At 39.3% G+C, this 19,690-nt stretch overlaps 2 protein-coding genes and 1 pseudogene across 3 annotated transcripts in view; all 3 read left to right on the top strand.

Annotated features, from left to right (window-relative positions):
• Positions 1-15,738, top strand: part of sult4a1 (sulfotransferase family 4A, member 1) — a 28,680-nt gene extending 12,942 nt beyond the window's left edge. Inside the window, exons 6-8 of one of the 2 annotated variants that reach the window (XR_002745745.3) lie at positions 3,733-3,871; positions 10,761-10,845; positions 10,957-15,738. Coding sequence is in view for 1 of the 2 variants with exons in the window: in XM_023263396.3 (XP_023119164.1) it covers positions 3,733-3,871; positions 10,957-11,069 (252 nt within the window). In the remaining variant the exon portion in view is untranslated. The remainder of the gene's footprint in view (positions 1-3,732; positions 3,872-10,760; positions 10,846-10,956) is intronic. The other variant, XM_023263396.3, reaches the window with a different exon arrangement.
• LOC111564092 (U2 spliceosomal RNA) lies at positions 7,719-7,896 on the top strand (annotated as a pseudogene).
• A 2,297-nt stretch (positions 15,739-18,035) lies between the features above and the next one.
• Positions 18,036-19,690, top strand: part of efcab6 (EF-hand calcium binding domain 6) — an 82,998-nt gene continuing 81,343 nt past the window's right edge. Inside the window, exon 1 of the mRNA XM_055006864.1 lies at positions 18,036-18,194. Within this exon, the coding sequence (XP_054862839.1) occupies positions 18,047-18,194 (148 nt within the window). The 5' untranslated portion in view covers positions 18,036-18,046. The remainder of the gene's footprint in view (positions 18,195-19,690) is intronic.

Genomic DNA, 19,690 nt, shown 5'->3' with positions numbered 1-19,690 from the left:
CTTCTCTGGATAACTGAAAGAAGGCAGGTCCAGTACTGAGTTTATGAAATGACTTTCCTGCGATGATATCAAACCAAAGGACTAATATTAATAATGAAACAGTGCAATTCAATAGTGGCTACATTAGATTTATTCACAAAGAAAACAACGTAGCGAGCATTTTCTGTAAAGCTTCGGGGATGTAAAGTCAAAGGGAGCATCTCCTCAGAAAACTACATATTTGTTATTGATATTAAATATTGACATTTAAATCAAATAAGGAGATAAATCTTTAGCGGAGGTTCAGGAGCAGGACTACACCTCAGTCACCCCACTTTCTGTTGTACATCTATACATACCACTCTGCCCTTTCCACTTGTTTGTTCTCACTTCTTGTGCCTCACCCACCCTCCCTATACTTCTGCCTCCTTTTCCTAGGGGTTCATCGCCAACATAATGCTAATTTGCATTGAAACAAAGAATGAAGCTTCAAATTGATGGTGTGGTCCCTGCTAGTGAAATGTCATTTAGAGATGATGATGAGGAAATCATCATGACATATTTCAGTCACAAGTGAGAGTTATGGTCTGGTAGTGTTGTGAGGGAATGACATTAAAAACTTCAAGTAGATTTTGTTCTGTGTTAAAGCCCCTTCACTATTATTCTCCTATCTCCGTAACCGATTTTAACCTTGAGTTTGGTCCACTGTATCTCAGAATGTGGAGGACACATGTATCCTGCCTGTTATGCATACAACGTTCTTGCATGGAACTCTCCAGAATATGTCAAATAAATATTTGCTCTTTGCTTTGCCAAAGGTCCCTTCATAGATTATCTGGTCTTATCTGGTCTTATGAGGCTCCCACATGTCCTCTCTACTACAGACAGGCTTTTCTTAGAAGAGACCTCTTAGAACTGAACAGAGACTTTGTTGTATTTATCATCTGATAAATGGCATGTATGAATGAAGAAATCAGTCCTCTTTTTATTGTACGCAATTCTCTGTGTATTTTTTAACAATATCAGTCTTTATTATAGAACACTTACATGAAATACGTTAAAAAATTATCTAAAATATCATAAGAGCAAGAAACATTTAAACAAAGTATAAGCATAAATCAAACATAAATAAATAAATCAAGTAAAATGAGGAGAGGCTTTACAGTAAGAACATGTTTTCAGAAGAGATTCAAAAGAGGTCATTGACTCTGCCGACCTGATTACCTCAGACAGCGTGTTCCACGGCTTCATAGTTCCATAGCTTCCAGCCACACCCCTGGGACTGATAAAAGGCTCTGTCTGAGGAGCTCAGGCTACAGGCTCATATGTGAACAACAAGTCAGATACAGTGGTGGAAAAAGGTTTTCGGACACCCTTAAAATTTTACACAATCTCAAATACTATCATGAAATATTTGTGGAAAAATCTTTTCTGTGTTTCCAAAAGTGTGCCAGCATTGGACAGATACAAATACAAATTATAGTTTTTTTGTTCATTGTTTACAAGACAAACACAAAACTAAATTCCTGACAGTTTCAATATGTCAATTCTCAACATTGTCAGTATAATTTTGTCCCATTCTTCTTGAATTACTGCTTTTAATTCTTCTAAATTCTTTGGTTTACGCTTTGAAACAGACCTTTTGATAATCCACCACAGATTTTCAATGGGGCTCATTTCTGGGGATTGAGCTGGCCACTCTGAGACCTGGATACTGTGCTCCTGCAGCCAAGTTCTACTGGTCCTGGATGTGTTCAAGGAGCATTATCTGGTTGAAACATCCAGTTTGACCTCGATGGAATAGTGCATGTGCAGAGGGGAGAATGTGGGTTTGGAGAATGACACAATACTTGGCAGAGTTCAATGCACCATCACAGACAGTGACATGAGGATTTATATCTGCTTTTAAAAGTCTACTATGGTGGCCAAATTCCAAATTTTATGCAACTATGTAAAATGTCTGAGTATTTTGAAAAGTGCTATACAAATAAAATTTATTATTATTATTATTATTATTATTATTATTATTATTATTATTATTATTATTATTATTATTATTATTATTATTATTATTATTATTATTATTATTATTATTATAAATTCCAAACTCAAGGTTTCAGAAAGGTAGTCATTCAATACTTAAATTATTATCAAACCAAATGCCAAATACCCCCATTCCCTGGGCACCAGCAGGTGGCAGGGTTTGTTTCACGAGGCACTGGGAAGTAATTACAATAATCACTGTTTTACTTTGGGTGCTGAAAAATTTAAGACATCTAGTTTTTGTGTTTTCGTATCTTTTTCATGGTCTAAATTGATGGCTGCACAGTGGCTCTGTGGTTAGCACTGTTGCCTTACAGCTAGAAGATCCCCAGTTCTAGTCCATGCATGCATGGGTTTTCACCAATTTCTCCAGCTTCCTCCCACAGACCAAAAACATGCTGAGGTTAATTGGTAATTCCAGATTTTCTGTAGGTGTGATTGTTTGTCTCTATATGTAGTCCTGTGATAGACCGGTGACCTGTCCAAGGTGTCCCCTGTCTTCACCTTAAGTCAGCTGGGATAGACTCCAGCTACCCTACAACTCAAATGAGGATTACGCGGTGTATAGATAATGGATGGTTTAAATTGTCATAACTAAAGTAGGTTGTTTCAAGGGTTTTGGATGTAGAATTAATAACTCATACAATGTATTTGAATTTGATTCAAAGCTGCTCTTATGAATGTTTTTATTTAAACAGTAGCTCAAATGATTATGTGCAGTGTTTAAGAAACTGCTCAAACTGATCATCTTTCCAGAAATTTTTGTTTTTGGAGTTCATTGTTTTGGTTTTCCAACCTGTAGCTGCTTCAGGTTCACTACTGTCATTAACACAGTTCCTGGAGTGGAGACCTGTGGAGACCTTCACAGAGTTAACATAGAGCAAATATTGGACCCCACAAAATTTGGGGTCACTTAGAAATGTCCTTATTTTTGAAAAAAAAAATGTTATCTTCATTTTTTCAACAAAGATAACATTAAACGAATGATAAATCCAGTGTAGACATTGTTAATGTGGTAAATGACTATTCTAGCTGGAAACAGCTGATTTTTAATGGAATATCTCCATAGAGGTACAGAGGAGCATTTCCAGCAACCATCACTCCTGTGTTCTAATGCTACATTGTGTTAGCTAATGCTGTTGAAAGGCTAATTGATGATTAGAAAACTAACCATCTTGTCCAATTACGTTAGCACATGAATAAAAGTGTGAGTTTTCATGGAAAACATGAAATTGTGTGGGTGACCTGAAGCTTTTGACCAGTAGTGTATGTCCATCAAATGGACTCAAACATGAGTTCAAACGCAAAACAACATCGGTCTGCATCTGTTGGATGTGTCAATATGCGACGTACTGATGCATTAACAACAGCAATGTTCTATGGTGAGTGTGTCATAGGCTTCATGGTTTGTTGCGGTGCCCAGAATTCAAAACTCAATTCAAAAATGAACACCGAAAACATTTTCAGTTGTCGAAAATAACACCGACAAACCTATAATGAGTGGAGCTGTACATTTTGTCCTTTCATCTGTTTCCACAAGCACTTTGTCAGCACAGGAAACTGTGCTCTCTCTAGCTGTGGGTGGATGCCGTTTAGAGAAGCAGAATCACTGCCTTGGTATTATTGTAGAAGAGGCACATCTCTGCATTTTCGTGTGCTTTCGTACTGTATACTTTACAGTTTTGTATCTCCATGTTTGTCCCTCTCCAGGATCTGGGGACGTTGGTGGAGCAGCTGGCCCGGTTCCTGGGTGTTTCCTGTGACAAGGCTCAGCTGGAGGGGATGGTGGAGAGCTGCAACCAGCTTATTGAGCAGTGCTGCAACTCGGAGGCTCTGTCTGTCTGCAGGGGTGAGTGGAGACAAATCCAACTTATGTCTGGGTGAATGAGCGTTTGTAGCATCTCCAAAGTTCCTAAACAACTTAAGAAAATTTCACCTCATCTGACATGTTGTCTTCTTTGTTTATATCCCTTTACAATTTTACAGTTGGTATCTTATGATCTAGCTTGATGTTTTTGCCCACTCTCTGCATTTAGCAAAAGCAAGGACAGTCGTTTAAAAGGCAAGCCATTGCAATTTCACTGAAGTTGCACTGGTCCAATGATTTACTAATCATCTTCCGCAAAACTGGATAGACATAACTGAAGCAACAGTCTCAGAAATATCAGGCCTGTTAGTCTCCAGTATGAGTCGTCCTTTAAAGAACTTAGATCCCATTATGCAACTCTAAAGCATCTGTCATTTGACCTTGCTGCTAGGTTAACAGCTGCATCTTCCGAATCAAAAAATATTTTATTTATTTTTGTTTCTTACTCATTTCCTCCTGACAGTAAAAAATAAAGACGTAAAGCTAAAATAAATTTGCATTGGTGAAAGAAATACTGAGTTTCCTCCATTACAGGTAAAGGGCCTCAAATTGACCATGTAAAAAAAACTTCAAGTACAATATTTTCAGCAAAACTCGCTTAAAGTGTCAAAAGTGAAAGTCCCAAAATAGAGCTCAAAGTAAAACAGAAATACTGTAAAAAAATTGCAGATACGCTACTGTTCAAAAGTTTGGTGTCAAACAGGTAATTTCATGTTTTCCATGAAAACCCACACTTTTATTCATGTGCTAACATAACTGCACAAGAGTTTTCTAATCATCAATGAGCCTTTCAACAGCATTAGCTAACACAATGTAGCATTAGAACACAGGAGTGATGGTTGCTGGAAATGTTCCTCTGTACCCCTATGGAGATATTCCATTAAAAATCAGCTGTTTCCAGCTAGAATAGTCATTTACCACATTAACAATGTCTAGACTGGATTTCTGATTCATTTAATGTTATCTTCATTGAAAAAAATGCTTTTCTTTCAAAAATGAGAACATTTCTAACTGACCCCAAACGTTTGAAAGGTAATGTACATTTTAAATTTATATTACTAGTATGTTGTAGTGGCCACTGTGCAAGAAGACACAAACATCCTTAGGTTTTTGAAAGCTGCAAGGTTCAAGACTTTCTCATCTGTGAGACCAGTAATGGATTACAGATTGATGGAAGTGTCAGACTTGAGGTTGTGTCCTCGACTGTTTTGTATGATAGAGATTCACCTGCGCTGTGGGAGCTTTTGCCACCTCAGAGGCATACATTTAGATTTTACAACTGATAGATCTGGGGCTGCACAATCGCTTGGTGGTTAGCACTTTCGCATTGCAGCTAGAAGATCCCTGGTTCACATCTCGACCTTCCCTGGTGACCTGTCCAGGTGTCTCCTGCCTTCACCCTAAGTCAACTGGGATAGACTCCAGCCCCCCGTGACCCTAATGAGGATTAGGCGGTGTATAGATATTGGATGGATGGAACTTATATATTTGCTGCACAATGAAGGGCCTGTAAACTACAACCCCTAATTTTGAAATCTTCATTGTGTCTCTACCTCCTGCTCTCTGAGGCTGTGGTGCAGATGTGTTTCATTTGTATCTTCATCTGAAAAGTAACCAGTAACTGTAAGTGTCAGATAAGTGTTTTCAAGTAAAACTGCAATACCCTTTGAAACATACTGGAGCAGAAACATAATTAGTGGCCCCCAAGTAAATACTCAAAGGACAAGCACCTCAAATTTGAGTTAAGCACAGTACTTGAGTAAATGTACTTAATAACCTTCCACCACTGGATAAGCTCATTTCGAGCCACAGAACACATGATATGACTGTTTTGACAAACTAGCTGCAATTTGCACAACAAGTAAATCAATGATGGGTGGTGTAAAATATGGAATTTTGTAATTTGTTGACTACAGAAATGCTTTAATCAATCCTTATAAGACCATGCATTTTCCAAACAGCGTGGAGAAAATGTATGAAAATTACGATTTTAAAGGAAATCTTGCAACAAGTGCCCTTGACTTTCAAAGAATTAGCACTTGCATTTGACAGAAGACACACAACCAGCCCATTGTTGAACAAATACAGTAAACAGGGAACCGCATAAAGAAAACATATATCTCACTTCATGGTTCCTTGGATAAGTGTAACAAATGCAGTTCCTGGTAACAGACTGGCTGACCATATGGGAGAATGCCAAACAGCATAAAAGTCTTGACTAGATCTTGAGAGAAAGAACATTTAGAGCCAGCAGTGATTCATACTGAAGGAAAGAGAGTGTAAATTTAGTTAAAGCCATCAGATCAGGCCTGATAGCAGTGATCTCATGATATCGACCAGAGCTCCTCTTACAAAGCTATTTGGAGACCGGAGAAGTGGATAATACAGAAAACCATGCAAAGCACTTCAGGGATCTTTTTTCAGTCCTCACCAACAAGCCATAACAAGAAATTTCCTTTGTTTTGGTATCTGCTGTAAAGCTTTCAAAAGCATATTCTAAGCTTTATGTAGACCTCATGTTGCAATAATGACTTCTGCATCTCACAGTCTTGTCCTCCTGTTCTTCCTGAACAAAATTCAAATTCTAGATGTTTTTACTTTTTTATGGTTACTAAATGGGTTATAAACATTGATTTGACTCGACTTGACATTAGACGTAATAGTTACAATAATGCACTTAATTCATTTTAGTGCAGGAGTTCAGTAGATACTCACAGGTACTTCCAGGAGAGGGACCAGACGCCATCACAAATGGTTTCTCTATCATTGTTTGCAACATTGCCACAAATTTTGTGCCAATGTCCAACTTTTTTTGTAAGTGAATAATTTTTGTATTTGCTCGTTCTTAGTTCCCTGAGCAACAGTAGGGATCAGTGACTTTGTGTATGGAGAGTTATCTCAGTGAACCATGAGAAGACCTATTATAACCATACAGCAGGCCTGTTAATCTGATAGAGGATGAATCACATGTTCCCTCTGTATACCATGAGACTATAACCAGATCAGAATTTGACAGAGGAGTCTCAACACTACTTTCGCGAGACCTTTTACCTTTCACCTAGAATAGCTTGAATGTTTTTCCATTTCAACACAAACATAAATCATCCAGCATTGTCAGACAATGCCAGAGTCAGCACTAAAACCCTCTGAGTCACTTGGCTTGTGCTTTATATTACTTTCTTTACAATTTAACCCATCACTGATGTAATGAAATACCTTACAGTCAGTGGTGTAGCTATTAGTTTACTAAGAAACAGTAACATACACTATCGTCCCAAAGATTGGGGTCACTGAGAAATGTCTGTATTTTTGAAAAAAAAAAAAAAAAGCAGTATTTTTCAATGAAGATAACATTAAATGAATCAGAAATCCAGTCTAGACATTGTTAATGTGGTAAATGACTATTCTAGCTGGAAACAGCTGATTTTTAATGGAATATCTCCATAGGGGTACAGAGGAACATTTCCAGCAACCATCACTCCTGTGTTCTAATGCTACATTGTGTTAGCTAATGGTATTGAAAGGCTAACTGATGATTAGAAAACCCTTGTTCAATTATGTTAGTACATGAATAAAAGTGTGAATTTTCATGGAAAATATGAAATTGTCTGGATGACCCCAAACTTTTGAACAGTATTGTACATTTGACCCAAGGAAAATTGAACGGCATATTTAAATATGTGCTCTTGTCTATTGAGTCCCAAAGTGGTCGCCATTCAATAAACAATTTAGCAGCTGCATAATTAAATTGGTAAAATATACAAATAAAACCATTTGTGAAATGATTTGTGAAAGGATTTTATATTATTATTCTAAATTATTATTCTAAATCACTTGTCGGACTTTTGGCTAAGATCAAGTGTAGTATCTGTTCTTATCAGTTTTATATTTACAGAATTTTCATCTGGGAATCAATAAAGTCTGTCTAAGCCTAAAATGTTGTTATTGCATAAATTCCAAAGACTCTTCTTTCAAATGTCTGTTTTTCATTTCGCAAGAGTGTTCTCACATTTTCCCAGTAGCACTTCAAATCACATTTTCTTTCATAATTCCATGGTGGCAGTATACACAATGCCCTCTCACATGTCTGCTCCTTCCAATTCACCAACTGCTGCCACATCTAGAGTTCACAACAACACTGTACTGTGTCCAAAGTCACTCTGTTCACTCTATACAGTCTAATATAGAGGTAAGTTTACCCATATACAATATCACTTAAATGTACTTCATCCTACATTGTATCTCTTTACAGTAACTGCATTACTTTTAAGTTGAACTGTATTGTAGTTGTATCTGGGTTCATGCTGCTAAGCTAATTGGAAATCACAGTTGTACTCAATTTAGTTTCAGGGGCCACAGGTTTTCTTTGTTACATTGGGTTTCTACTTTAGGACCTGTATTTTTCGTATCCATCCATCCATCCATCCATCCATTATCTACACACCATTTAATCCTCATTAGGGTCACAGGGGGCTGGAGTCTATCCCAGCTGACTTAGGGTAAAGGCAGGGGACACCTGGACAGGTAACAGTCTATCACAGGGCTACATATAGAGACAAACAACCACACTTCACCACACATTTACACCTACAGACCTATAGACAGTTTAGAATCACTAATTAACCTCAGCATGTTTTTGGACTGTGGGAGGAAGCTGGAGAACCTGGAGAAAACCCACACATGTACAGGAGGACATACAAACTCCATGCAGAAAGATCCCGGGAAGGCCAGGACATGAACCGGGGATCTTCTAGCTGCAAGGCAACAGTGCTAACCACTAAGACACTGTGCAGCCCGTATTTTTCCTGTATTCTTTCTAAAGTATTTGCAGCGATTTGGAGGTGACGCAATTTTAAATCATTTCACATTCACGTTGTCTTGCACAGCACACCTCTGCTCTATACTGTGCATATATTACCAAACTTATCCACCCATCCATTTGCTTTACTGACACAGACTGAAGGGCAGGATCCATCCTGGACAGACTGTCAGTGCATCGTAGAGAGACATAGACAGACAGACAACCATTTATGCCCACTCTCATACCTATGGCCAATTTCACATATTAACCTGTTGTGCATGACTTTGCAGTCTTGAGATAAAATCCATACAGGCACAGAGAAAACATCACAGAAAGTCCCAACTAACCAGCAGTTTCAATCAAAGGACATTCTTGCTGTGGGGCCATGGTGCAAACCACTGCACCACTGTGTCGCTCTACAAACACAGTCATATGATTATTTGTTTCCTAGTGTTTTTTAAAATATATTTAGTGCTTTCTTTTTAAAGCTTCATTATGTAGGACAGTGGAGAGAAAATGGCCATGGACTGGATTCAAACCCATGACCGCTGTGTCAGGGATTATAGCCTCTGTTTATGGGTCCCCTGCTCAACCAGTTGATCTACTGGGCCACTCAAATTATATTCAATGTTGAGCATTTTCAGTAGTTTCCAATATTATGTATGGCTCATACAATCCATAAAACTCTGCACAGTTGAGTACTCCCGTGTTAACATAATAATAATAATAATAATAATAATAAATTTTATTTATAAAGCGCTTTTCCAAAAACTCAAAGACGCTGTACATAAAATACAATAAGATAAAACAAAACTGTTAATTAAAATCAATAGATAGTAAAACAAGTTCAAGATAAAATACAGAATCACTTAAGGAAAGCAGATCTAAAAAGGTGAGTCTTTAAAAGGGATTTAAATGTGGTGAGGTTGGTGCAGTCACGGAGGGCATGGGGGAGTGAGTTCCAGAGTGTGGGGGCGGCAATGGCGAAGGCTCTGTCCCCCCAATGTCGCCGGCTGGTCCTGTGCGGGATGGAAAGGAGGTTTGTGTGGGAGGAGCGGAGATTCCTGGGGGGGGTGTAGGGGAGGAGCAAATCGGTAAGGTAAGAGGGGGCAAGATTATGGATGGACTTGAAGGTGAGGAGAAGCAGTTTGTACTGGATGCGGTGTGAAATGGGGAGCCAATGGAGGTTCTGCAGGACGGGGGTGATATGGTCGTGAGAACAGGTTCGGGTGAGGAGTCGGGCAGCAGAGTTTTGAATGAGTTGAAGTTTATTGAGAACTTTGGAGGTGGAGCCGAAGAGAATGCTATTGCAGTAGTCAAGGCGGGAAGTGACGAAGGCATGAATGAGGGTTTCAGCGGCTGAGAAGGAGAGGAAGGGGCGGAGACGGGCGATGTTGCGGAGATGGAAATAGGCAGTTTTGGTGATCTGATTAATGTGGGGTTCAAAAGTGAGGTTGCTGTCAAATATCACACCGAGGTTGCGGATGTGAGCAGAAGGAGATAGGGTGGTGTTATCAATGGTAATGGGGGGGTGGGGAAATGGTGTGAGTGATTTAGGTCCAATAAAGATGAGATCAGTCTTGTCGCAGTTTAGCAGGAGAAAATTTTTCCTCATCCAGGATTTAATGTCGGCCAAGCAGCTGGAGAGAGAGGGGAGGGTGGTGGTGGCGGTGGTGTTGGTGGAGATGTAGAGTTGGATATCGTCGGCGTAGCAATGGAAGTGTAGGTTGTGGCGGCGGATGATGTTGCCGAGGGGGAGGAGGTACAGGATAAAGAGGAGGGGGCCAAGGACTGATCCTTGAGGGACACCATGGGACAACATAAGTATGATTACAGCGCCATCATGTGGCTCCATGCTGCCACCACAGCTTGCATTCAAACTATTTAGTCTTCCACGTTGAATGTGTTTGGATGGAGCCCTCTTTGAATTTCATGTGGGTGTCTTTTACATGTGTTCCCTAATTTGTTTTCGGTTTGGTTTATGTTGTCATTTCTGCTTTGGTTTTGATGTTTACTTATGGTTTCTTTCATCTGTTCTTTCTTTGTTTTGCATCATTTTTTTTCTTTTAGTGCATGGAAGTCTGGTATCTGGTCTGCTATAGGTTTAACACAGAGCTAGCGGTCAGTCTGATCTGTCTCTTACACACCACAGCAGGTGAGTCAGGCTGCAGCTCAGACATGTTAAATAAGATGTTTTACGTGTGGAAAAAACACACTGGCCAGAATCTGTCACTGAAAACCCTAATTATGCTCTCTCTTCCTGCAGGTCGTGTAGGTCTGTGGAAGGACGTCTTCACAGTGTCTATGAATGATAAGTTTGATGCGATATACAGACAGAAGATGGGCAAATCCGACCTGACCTTTGACTTCTGCCTGTGAGGAGCTCCTGATGTCTCCTCTCCCAACCACCACCTCCCTCCTCCCACTGATCTACGTCAGTACAGTCGACAAGTGCTCACATCCTGCCAAAACCCACGCTCCTATGTCTCCATTCAGTCAATCAGTCTGAAGTTTAACGGTACAGTTTGACAGTGGGATCACACTACAAGACTTTTCCCCACAATGCAATCCCTCTCAAGTCAATATGTCATCCAAAAATCACACCCTTGTGGACTGATCAAAAAGAATCTAGAATTATTAGGAGATAACTGAATTTTCTCAATCAGTAGTTAAACCAAACCTCCCTCAACCCCTACCTCCACAGTATGCTTAGACTGCTGTGTATGTTTGTGTGTACTGGTCAGGGTTAGACTGGTATAAGTCTTTGAAAGTCAATACCATTGAGCTAAAGTGTTAGTCAACAGGAATTCAACCCACATTCAGATGTGACTGAGATAAACTAAAAATCACATTAATGCAGCAGGACAGGGAAAAAAACAGCCATTTCATTAGTTCATGTTATGGCTGTGTTGCTCTTAAAGGTTTCTTGACCTGTTGTTGGTCTCATAGATGAGAAACTGTTCAACCTAACGGGTTTTAAAGACCTAAGGGTTTTTGTGTCTTCTTGCACAGTGACTACTATAACATACTAGTAATTCACTACCATTGAAAAGTTTGGGGTCTCTTAGAAATTTCATTATTTTTGAAAGAAAAGCATTTTTTTTTCAATGAAGATATCATTACAATAACATAACACAGAGTCCAGACATTGTTAATGTGGTAAATGACTATTCTAGCTGGAAACAGCTGATTTTTAATGGAATATCTCCATAGAGGTACAGAGGAACATTTCCAGCAACCATCACTCCTGTGTTCTAATGCTACATTGTGTTAGTTAATGGTGTTGAAAGGCTAATTGATGATTAGAAAACCCTTGTGCAGTTATGTTAGCACATGAATAAAAATGTGAGTTTTCATGGAAAACATGAAATTTTCTTAGTAACCCCAAACTTTGAACAGTAGTGTATAACATTAAAGTGAATGTTATTTGAGTATTTTATTATGTACTCATGCTGGATGACACAGTCTTCAAATGTTACCTAAAATCTAAATGCAGGTCATGCTCTCAGTCAGTGCTTTGACTTGTGATTTGCAGTGTATATCAGCCACAACTATCTGTACATGTGTGTCTCTGGATGTCAGTTGGACAATCCCTGTGAAACATTTGAATTGTCAGGAGACACCAAAACTCTCAAGGGAAGAAGTCCAGATGGATGAAACACTTAGTTAGTAGCTCCGTAGGTTCGGTCGCACACACTTGTTTAGTGCGACACCTGGAATACATTACTACCTGTATCTGGAAAATTACACCACCCAGCTGTTGATAACACCAGTGCTTTCCCATCCTACATAGAATTGGTTTAACTCTGATTCTGTGTACTTTCACGGTTGTCCAGATGTAACAGCAGATACATGGAAGGTAACTGTAAGAGGTGAAGCTTGTAACACCTAATTGAACCCAGCAGCTCAGTGTCACAGCTGGGAGAGTGTTGCTGTGTTGGATCATCCTTTATTTGCTTTGTTTTGCTCGTGGTGCTGCAGGATTTTCAGCCACCATCACTGACACAATGGAAGAGCTTTATGTGTGTGTGTGTGTGTGTGTGTGTATGTGTATGTGTGTGTGTGTGTGTGTGTGTGTGCATGTGTGTGAGTTAAAGACAGGAGGAGATGTCTTGTCAATGCTCAAAAATACCACCCGAGTACATCAGTGTCCCATCAGATTCAATGAGCTGCCAATGGCCATTAAAGCTGCTATGTGGAGGATAAGAACATGTACCTGGATCAGACCCAGCACTGTGGCTGGATCACATCTGACTATATTCATGTCATTAAGGAGGAACAACCTCGATAGTCATTTGAGCACCAATCTGCTGGTACATTGTATTTCTGTGAAGTAACGATATGTGGCCCAGTTTGCCCTCTGGTGGTCACAATTTGCAGTAGCTACTAATGCCATGATTTGAATGCAGAATTTAGAGCCTCATATCTGATGTAGACAAACTCAGTGCAACAATTTGAAGGTTTTATCAGAAGGACAATACACTCACTGTCACTCACTGTAGGTGTATCAACACAAACATTAGAAACACAGCTAACGTGCAATAAGGAATTGAATTACTGTCTTTATTTGAAAGAGAAACCTACTTTGAAGGATTAAGGACCTCCTATTGGCTCCCGCTGGCCTGATGTATTCATGCTCACTTAAGTATAAGGAATATGAAACTAACTCCACTGTATCTGACACTATGTCAATTAAATATACACTACTGTTCCAAAGTTTGGGGTCACTTAGAAATGTCCTTATTTTTGAAAGAAAAGCATTTATCTTTCAATGAAGATAACATTAAATGAATGATAAATCCAGTGTAGACATTGTTAATGTGGTAAATGACTATTCTAGCTGGAAACAGCTGATTTTTAATGGAATATCTCCATAGAGGTACAGAGGAACATTTCCAGTAACCATCACTCCTGTGTTCTAATGCTACATTGTGTTAGCTAATGGTGTTGAAAGGCTAATTGATGATTAGAAAACCCTTGTGCAATTATGTTAGCACATGAATAAAAGTGTGAGTTTTCATGGAAAACATGAAATTGTCTGGGTGACTCCAAACTTTTGAACAGTAGTGTATGTAGTGTTCTACAGGCCCTGCACACCGTTGGACTGATTCCTGCAGTGTTATGTGGGAATTAAGCAAAGTCACTGGTCTCTAGCAGTAATCTCACTGAAAATCTACTTGGCAAAAATGTACTCAGGTGGGTAGTGGACTGGGTATAGTGCAGATAGGGTTGTAAACTTGAACTCCTGGAAACAGAACAGAATAATTAGTAGGCCAACACCAGCAGTTCACCAAATGATCCAACATTTAACCAGTTTGACTGCCGTTAACAATCTTCTGTCATTGCAGTCATGCAGGAAGCATCCTTCAACAACAAAATCTGTCTGACAGGACATCCATGTTTGCTTGCTCAGTGGACATTTTAACCAAACAAATTAGCTTTATTGTAAATATCAGGAAGTTGATATTTACAATAAATATATATGGCATGAATGCAACATTGGCCTACAAATGGTTCATGGCAAATTACGTAAGTGAAATGCTTCAAATAAATTAAAGATGACTGAATTAACAAAGATAACATATTGTTTTTTCAATAAACCACCACATCTAACCAAAGACACTAATTGAGCAACATCGCATTCAGTTTAAAATGCCTCTGTTCCAAGACTTAATTCTTACTTTAATGGAAATGTCAAATAAAGCAGTTTCACTTTAGTCTCACCGCCTCTTTTTGATTGGTTGGACCAGGACAGTCTTGAGTTTGTCAGGTTAAAGTTTAACCTGGAAAACTGTGCCTCACCCGGTTCTACAAAGAAATGAGTGAAAATTGGAAACCTGGTCTAAGGAGGAGGCCTAATCAGAGAAAGGGGTTAAAATCAGAAGACTCAGGTTTGCGTCACTGACACACTGTCATGAAAGTGAAAATATCTGTTGTGAAAAGACCTTTGGGTGTGCAGGACCTGTAAACATAGATTTAAGCTTGAATATGTGTAAAATATTGGAACCACATCCACACTTTCAATTTTTTAAGTCTTAAAAAGCACTAGATAGGATTCACTTTCTTCAAAAAAAGGAAAATATAAGTCCTAAATATTCTGTCTCTCCTGCTAGAGGCAGTAATGTGGTAATAAAAAGCTGTGGTATGTGATGGCAGGCTGCTGGGAGCCTGGAAATGGGATTGTTGCAATAGTGAATTGTGCTGCAGGAGGCGGTTAAATCCTTCCTTTCTGTCACTTTCTGATTGGCGAGCTACAATAGCTCGGAAAGTCAAAAGACTTTTGACCAATTCATATTTTTTGATACATTTTTCAGTTCTTTTTTGTTGAGGTTCATGGCGTATTCATTTTCCACTGGTTTTTCCGTCATGCTTTCTTACTATGAATGGTATGATTGTAGAGCAGTTGCATACTCTGTGATACTAAAAGGTACAAAAAGTCGATTTAACTTGGTAAACTTGAGCATTGGTGCACCTTTCTCAAGGCCTGTGTGAACTATGCTCCATACCACTCCTAATCTATGAACAGTGACGTTTCTCTCTCTTTCTGTCTTTTCTCAGAAGTGTTGAGTTTTGTTTGCATGGGAGGAGCGAGCAGAGTATTAACAAAGCATAACCAGCATTAACTGTTCAGCTACATACTGTAGTGTCACGACAGCGCCACCATCTGGAGTCACACTATTTACCTGAGGCATCACTGACAAACAGTCCTGCACCTCGTCCTCCTCTGTTGCTGCAGTAGTTTCCAGTCCAGCAGATTGGTCCCTACGCTCTATCAGACACTTGTGAATGTCTTTATTGTGTGGATGTAAACAGCAACCTCACTCTCCATACCATCTCTTTTACAGCTGCGCATTCTTTCTTGTCATTGTTCTCTCTTCTCTCTGCCACTCTGTTTACAGCCGTTGGCAAGGCTTCAGCCAGCCCATCTCCACTTTTATGGTTTGTTTGGGTTTTTATACATGCCTGCCTCTGTTTCCTGGGCGTCGTTCATTGTATTTGACATGCTATGCTTGCTGGTTTATTAATAAAGTTTTGTCTTCAGGCAATACCTGATGGATCGGCTCTCTTTCTTTAAGTGCCTCAGTGTCAAAAATGTGTTTAGCATGCTCAAAGTGTTGCCATCTGGAGGAATGGAAAATGAGAATCAATGAAATTTAGTTTGTTGCTGCCATGAAAAAGAGGCTGGAAACGTAAATGACTTGCAGCATGAGGATATACAGAGTTGTAATACACACTGCCTGTCCAAAAAAAAATAAATCACCACCTGGATTTATCAAAGCAAATAGGTAAGAGCCTTCCATTGGATAATTACTGCAGAGATGAATATGTTTCAGCTGCAACAACTTATTTAACCCTAACTGATGCAGTGAGGAGCTTCTCATTTCTTTAACAACCATGCTGGAAGACATATCCTGTGGTCATGGAAAGGATGTTAATCTGTCTCAGAAAGGGTCAAATTATTGGCCTGCATCAAGCAAAGAAAACAACTAAGGAGATTTCTGCAACTACTAAACTCAGGGTAAGAACCATCCAACGCGTTATTGAAACTTGAAGGATAGTGGTGAACCATCATCTTCGAGGAAGAAATGTGGTCTGATGAGTCCAGATTTACCCTGTTCCAAAGTGATGGGGGCATCAGGGTAAGAAGAGAGGCAGATGAAGTGATGCTCTCATCATGGCTAGTACCTACCACCCTGTGGGGGTTTAGGGTTATGATCTGGGGTTGGTCAGGTTCAGCAACGTTATGTTCCCAAAGAATGAGGTCAGCTGACTACCTGAATATACTGAATGACCAGGTCTTTCCATCAGTGGAGTTTTTCTTCCCTGATGACATGGGCATGTTCCAAAATGATGATGTCAGGATTCATGGGGTCACATTGAGAATGAGTGGATCAGGGAGCAGGAGATGGATTGTCCTCCACAGAATCCAGATCTCAGCCCCATTGAGAATCTTTGGGATGTTCTGGAGAAGATTTTGCACAGCGGTCCGACTCTCCCATCATCAGTTATAAGATCTTGGCAGAACATTAATGCAACTCTGGACAGAAATAAATGCTGTGACATTGCAGAAGCTTATTAAAATGATGCCGCACCGAAAGTGTGTTGTTCTCAGAGCTAAAGACAGTCTAACAAAATATTGGCGTGTGCAAGTTATTTTTGGACTGGCAGTGTATAACATAGTATGTCCAGCTAATACATAGAGTGGGCAATCCTGCAGGGTCTTCATAGGTCATTCTGAGAGAGGTTCAAAACATGAGGGACAATAGTAGCAATAATTTCTGATGTCAGATTAACTAATTAGTCTACATTTTAACAAAGAAGTCTATTTTTGGCCCCCTTGATCCTTTATGTGGGATGAAATAAAACAATCTTCCTCACACGCTATGACCAATAGCTTGAGTTTTCTAATGCTGGTAATGTTAGCAAACTATAGGTAGTCATTGCTGTACGCTTGACATGACTGACTGCTTTTTCTGAGTGCCACTGTTACGCCATGTTTGAACATTTACTGCAAGCTCATCATCACGTGTGGCCACAGTGGCAGATGTGCAACATTTACATAGTTTTGAAAGTAAAAACAGCATTGTAACCATGCAAATGTGCTCAGACCCTGCAATCAAACATCCCTTGTGAGAAAGTCTTGTAGGATTTTTGCTGGTTGAAATAAAATCTCATAGGTTTCCTGTGACGTTCCCATGTCCTGCACAATCTATCCACTTAAGAGGAGAAGTAGATATATTATTCTCTATTCAAAATGTTTTCAATTTGAACTTTTATAACCTATGTTGGAGTGGGTACTACTAGAGGGGGTTCTTCACAGATTCGTTCAAATGGATCCTGCAATGTCTGCACGACTGGCCCAAACCGGAAAACTGGGAACCTACCTGTTGGATGCCAAAAATGTAATGTACAGCACTTCTATTCAGAATTACTTTTTTGAAATGAAATCCATACTCTTAGAGGGTATTTACTGATTGTTGTATGTTGCAGAGAAATACAGACACCTTCTGTTTCTTTGCAGCCATGGTGATGGTTGGTGTATTTTAGCTTGACAATGGTGGGTGGAGGCAACAAAACAGCCTGACTTAAATACAGCATAGTCTGCTCAAAAGCGTCAAGTACACACGCACACGCACACACACACACACACACACACACACGCGCACACACACACACACACACACACACACACACACACACACACACACACACACACACAGAGAGAGAGAGAGAGATCAGGTTCATGTGTTAACTAGCAACCACAGTCTTCCAGTGTCGTTTATCACCCTCCTGTCCTCTTTTGTACTCCTTCCCCTGCCTTTCTATCACACACCTCACACACCACTTTCACCAGTATGACCAAGCTGCAGCCTCTTAACCCTGGACTGGGAGAGCTGGTCATGGGCTCACGGCCTTACATAGCTCCATCCACTACCCTCTCCTCTGCAGGATGGGAACAGACAGGAGAGGAACGCAGGAGGACGTGGATCCTCAAAAACAGAGGTGGGGGATTTTCTAACACCTTCCACTGCACTTTCCCACAACTTAATTTCATAGTGAGCTTTTACTGCACATACTACTAATGACATAATCAACCTTGATTTATGTCAAATCAATCTTTTGTTAAATATTACCTTTAAGGTCTTTGATTAATTGATGAACATTTCCTACCATCTTCTTATGGTTCTTGTTATATAGTTAGAACTAAGTGGCTCTATTAGTGGTTCATTAGTAATTTACTAATGCAATGTAGATTAGTAATAAGCCCATAATAATTAGACAGTCATTACATTATTTAAAGCCCCTTTAACTTTAATTCATCATTGTTCTTGTATGATAATGCTGTAAAAAAAAACAACACACACACACACACACACACACACAAAAAAAATTGATATCCATGAAAATTATACTCAAAATTATTTACATATTTTTGGTCACTATCCTTTGCAGCCTTTTCTAAGATGATTCAGTTAAAATGAATAGACTCTCTATATATGTCCTGAAAATTAACATAATGTCGTGCATTCATGAAGGCAGCAAATCCAGGTATTCTGATAATTTTGATTCCTTAAGTATAATTCCACATGTTTGGTCCTGGAATAATAGCTGTCAAAGTCATTGTGCTCCATTAACCCTTAGATGCATAAGTTAGTCAAAAACGACCCTCTTTCAGAGGGGAAAAGCAAATAAACAGACTTACAAAGGTCTGGTTGCATATGGGTGCACACCCCTAACCTGTCAGACTGCAAGATTATCTCCAATAATCAGCCTTTTTCTAGTCAGCCCATGGATTTTCAGTTGGATACAGGTCTGTGGTCTGGCTGAGAAATGCCAGACAGTTGATTTTTGTTAGTTTTGTTGATTTGTATGTATATTTTGGGTCATTGCCATGCTGAAGTGTAAAATTCTTCTTCATCTTCATCTTTTGAACTGACTTCTAAAGGTTTTTCATCAAAATTGAGTGATATTTGAAGCCATTCATGATTTGCTCTACTTCAATTAAAGCCCCAGTTGCAGCTTAAGAAAAGCAGTCCCAAAGCCTGATGGTGGTTATGTTGGTGATGTGGTGTGTTGTTTTTGCACCTAACATACATTTCTATGTGACCCCATACAAACGTTTGGGGTCCCTTAGAAATGTCTTTATTTTTGAAAGAAAAGCAGTTTTTTTTAATGAAGATAACATTAAATGAATGATAAATCCAGTCTAGAAATTGTTAATGTGGTAAATGACTATTCTAGACTATTCTTGTTTTAGCTAATGGTGTTGAAAGGTTAACTGATGATTAGAAAACCCTTGTGCAGTTATGTTAGCACATGAATAAAAGTGTGAATTTTCATGGGAAACATGAAATTGTCTGGGTGACCCCAAACTTTTGAAAGCTATACCTTTTGGAATTATAGCCAAAACGGCCAGCTTAGTCTTATCAAACCATAATAATATGATGGAGATTTAATCTGGACTTTTTCGTTGACTGTACTAGGAACCGGTAAGTGAT

Source organism: Amphiprion ocellaris, chromosome 21 (genome assembly GCF_022539595.1).
Source record: "Amphiprion ocellaris isolate individual 3 ecotype Okinawa chromosome 21, ASM2253959v1, whole genome shotgun sequence".
Taxonomy (NCBI): domain Eukaryota; kingdom Metazoa; phylum Chordata; class Actinopteri; family Pomacentridae; genus Amphiprion; species Amphiprion ocellaris.
Note: the sequence above shows the minus strand (reverse complement) of the source record. Positions and strands in the feature narration are given on the sequence as shown.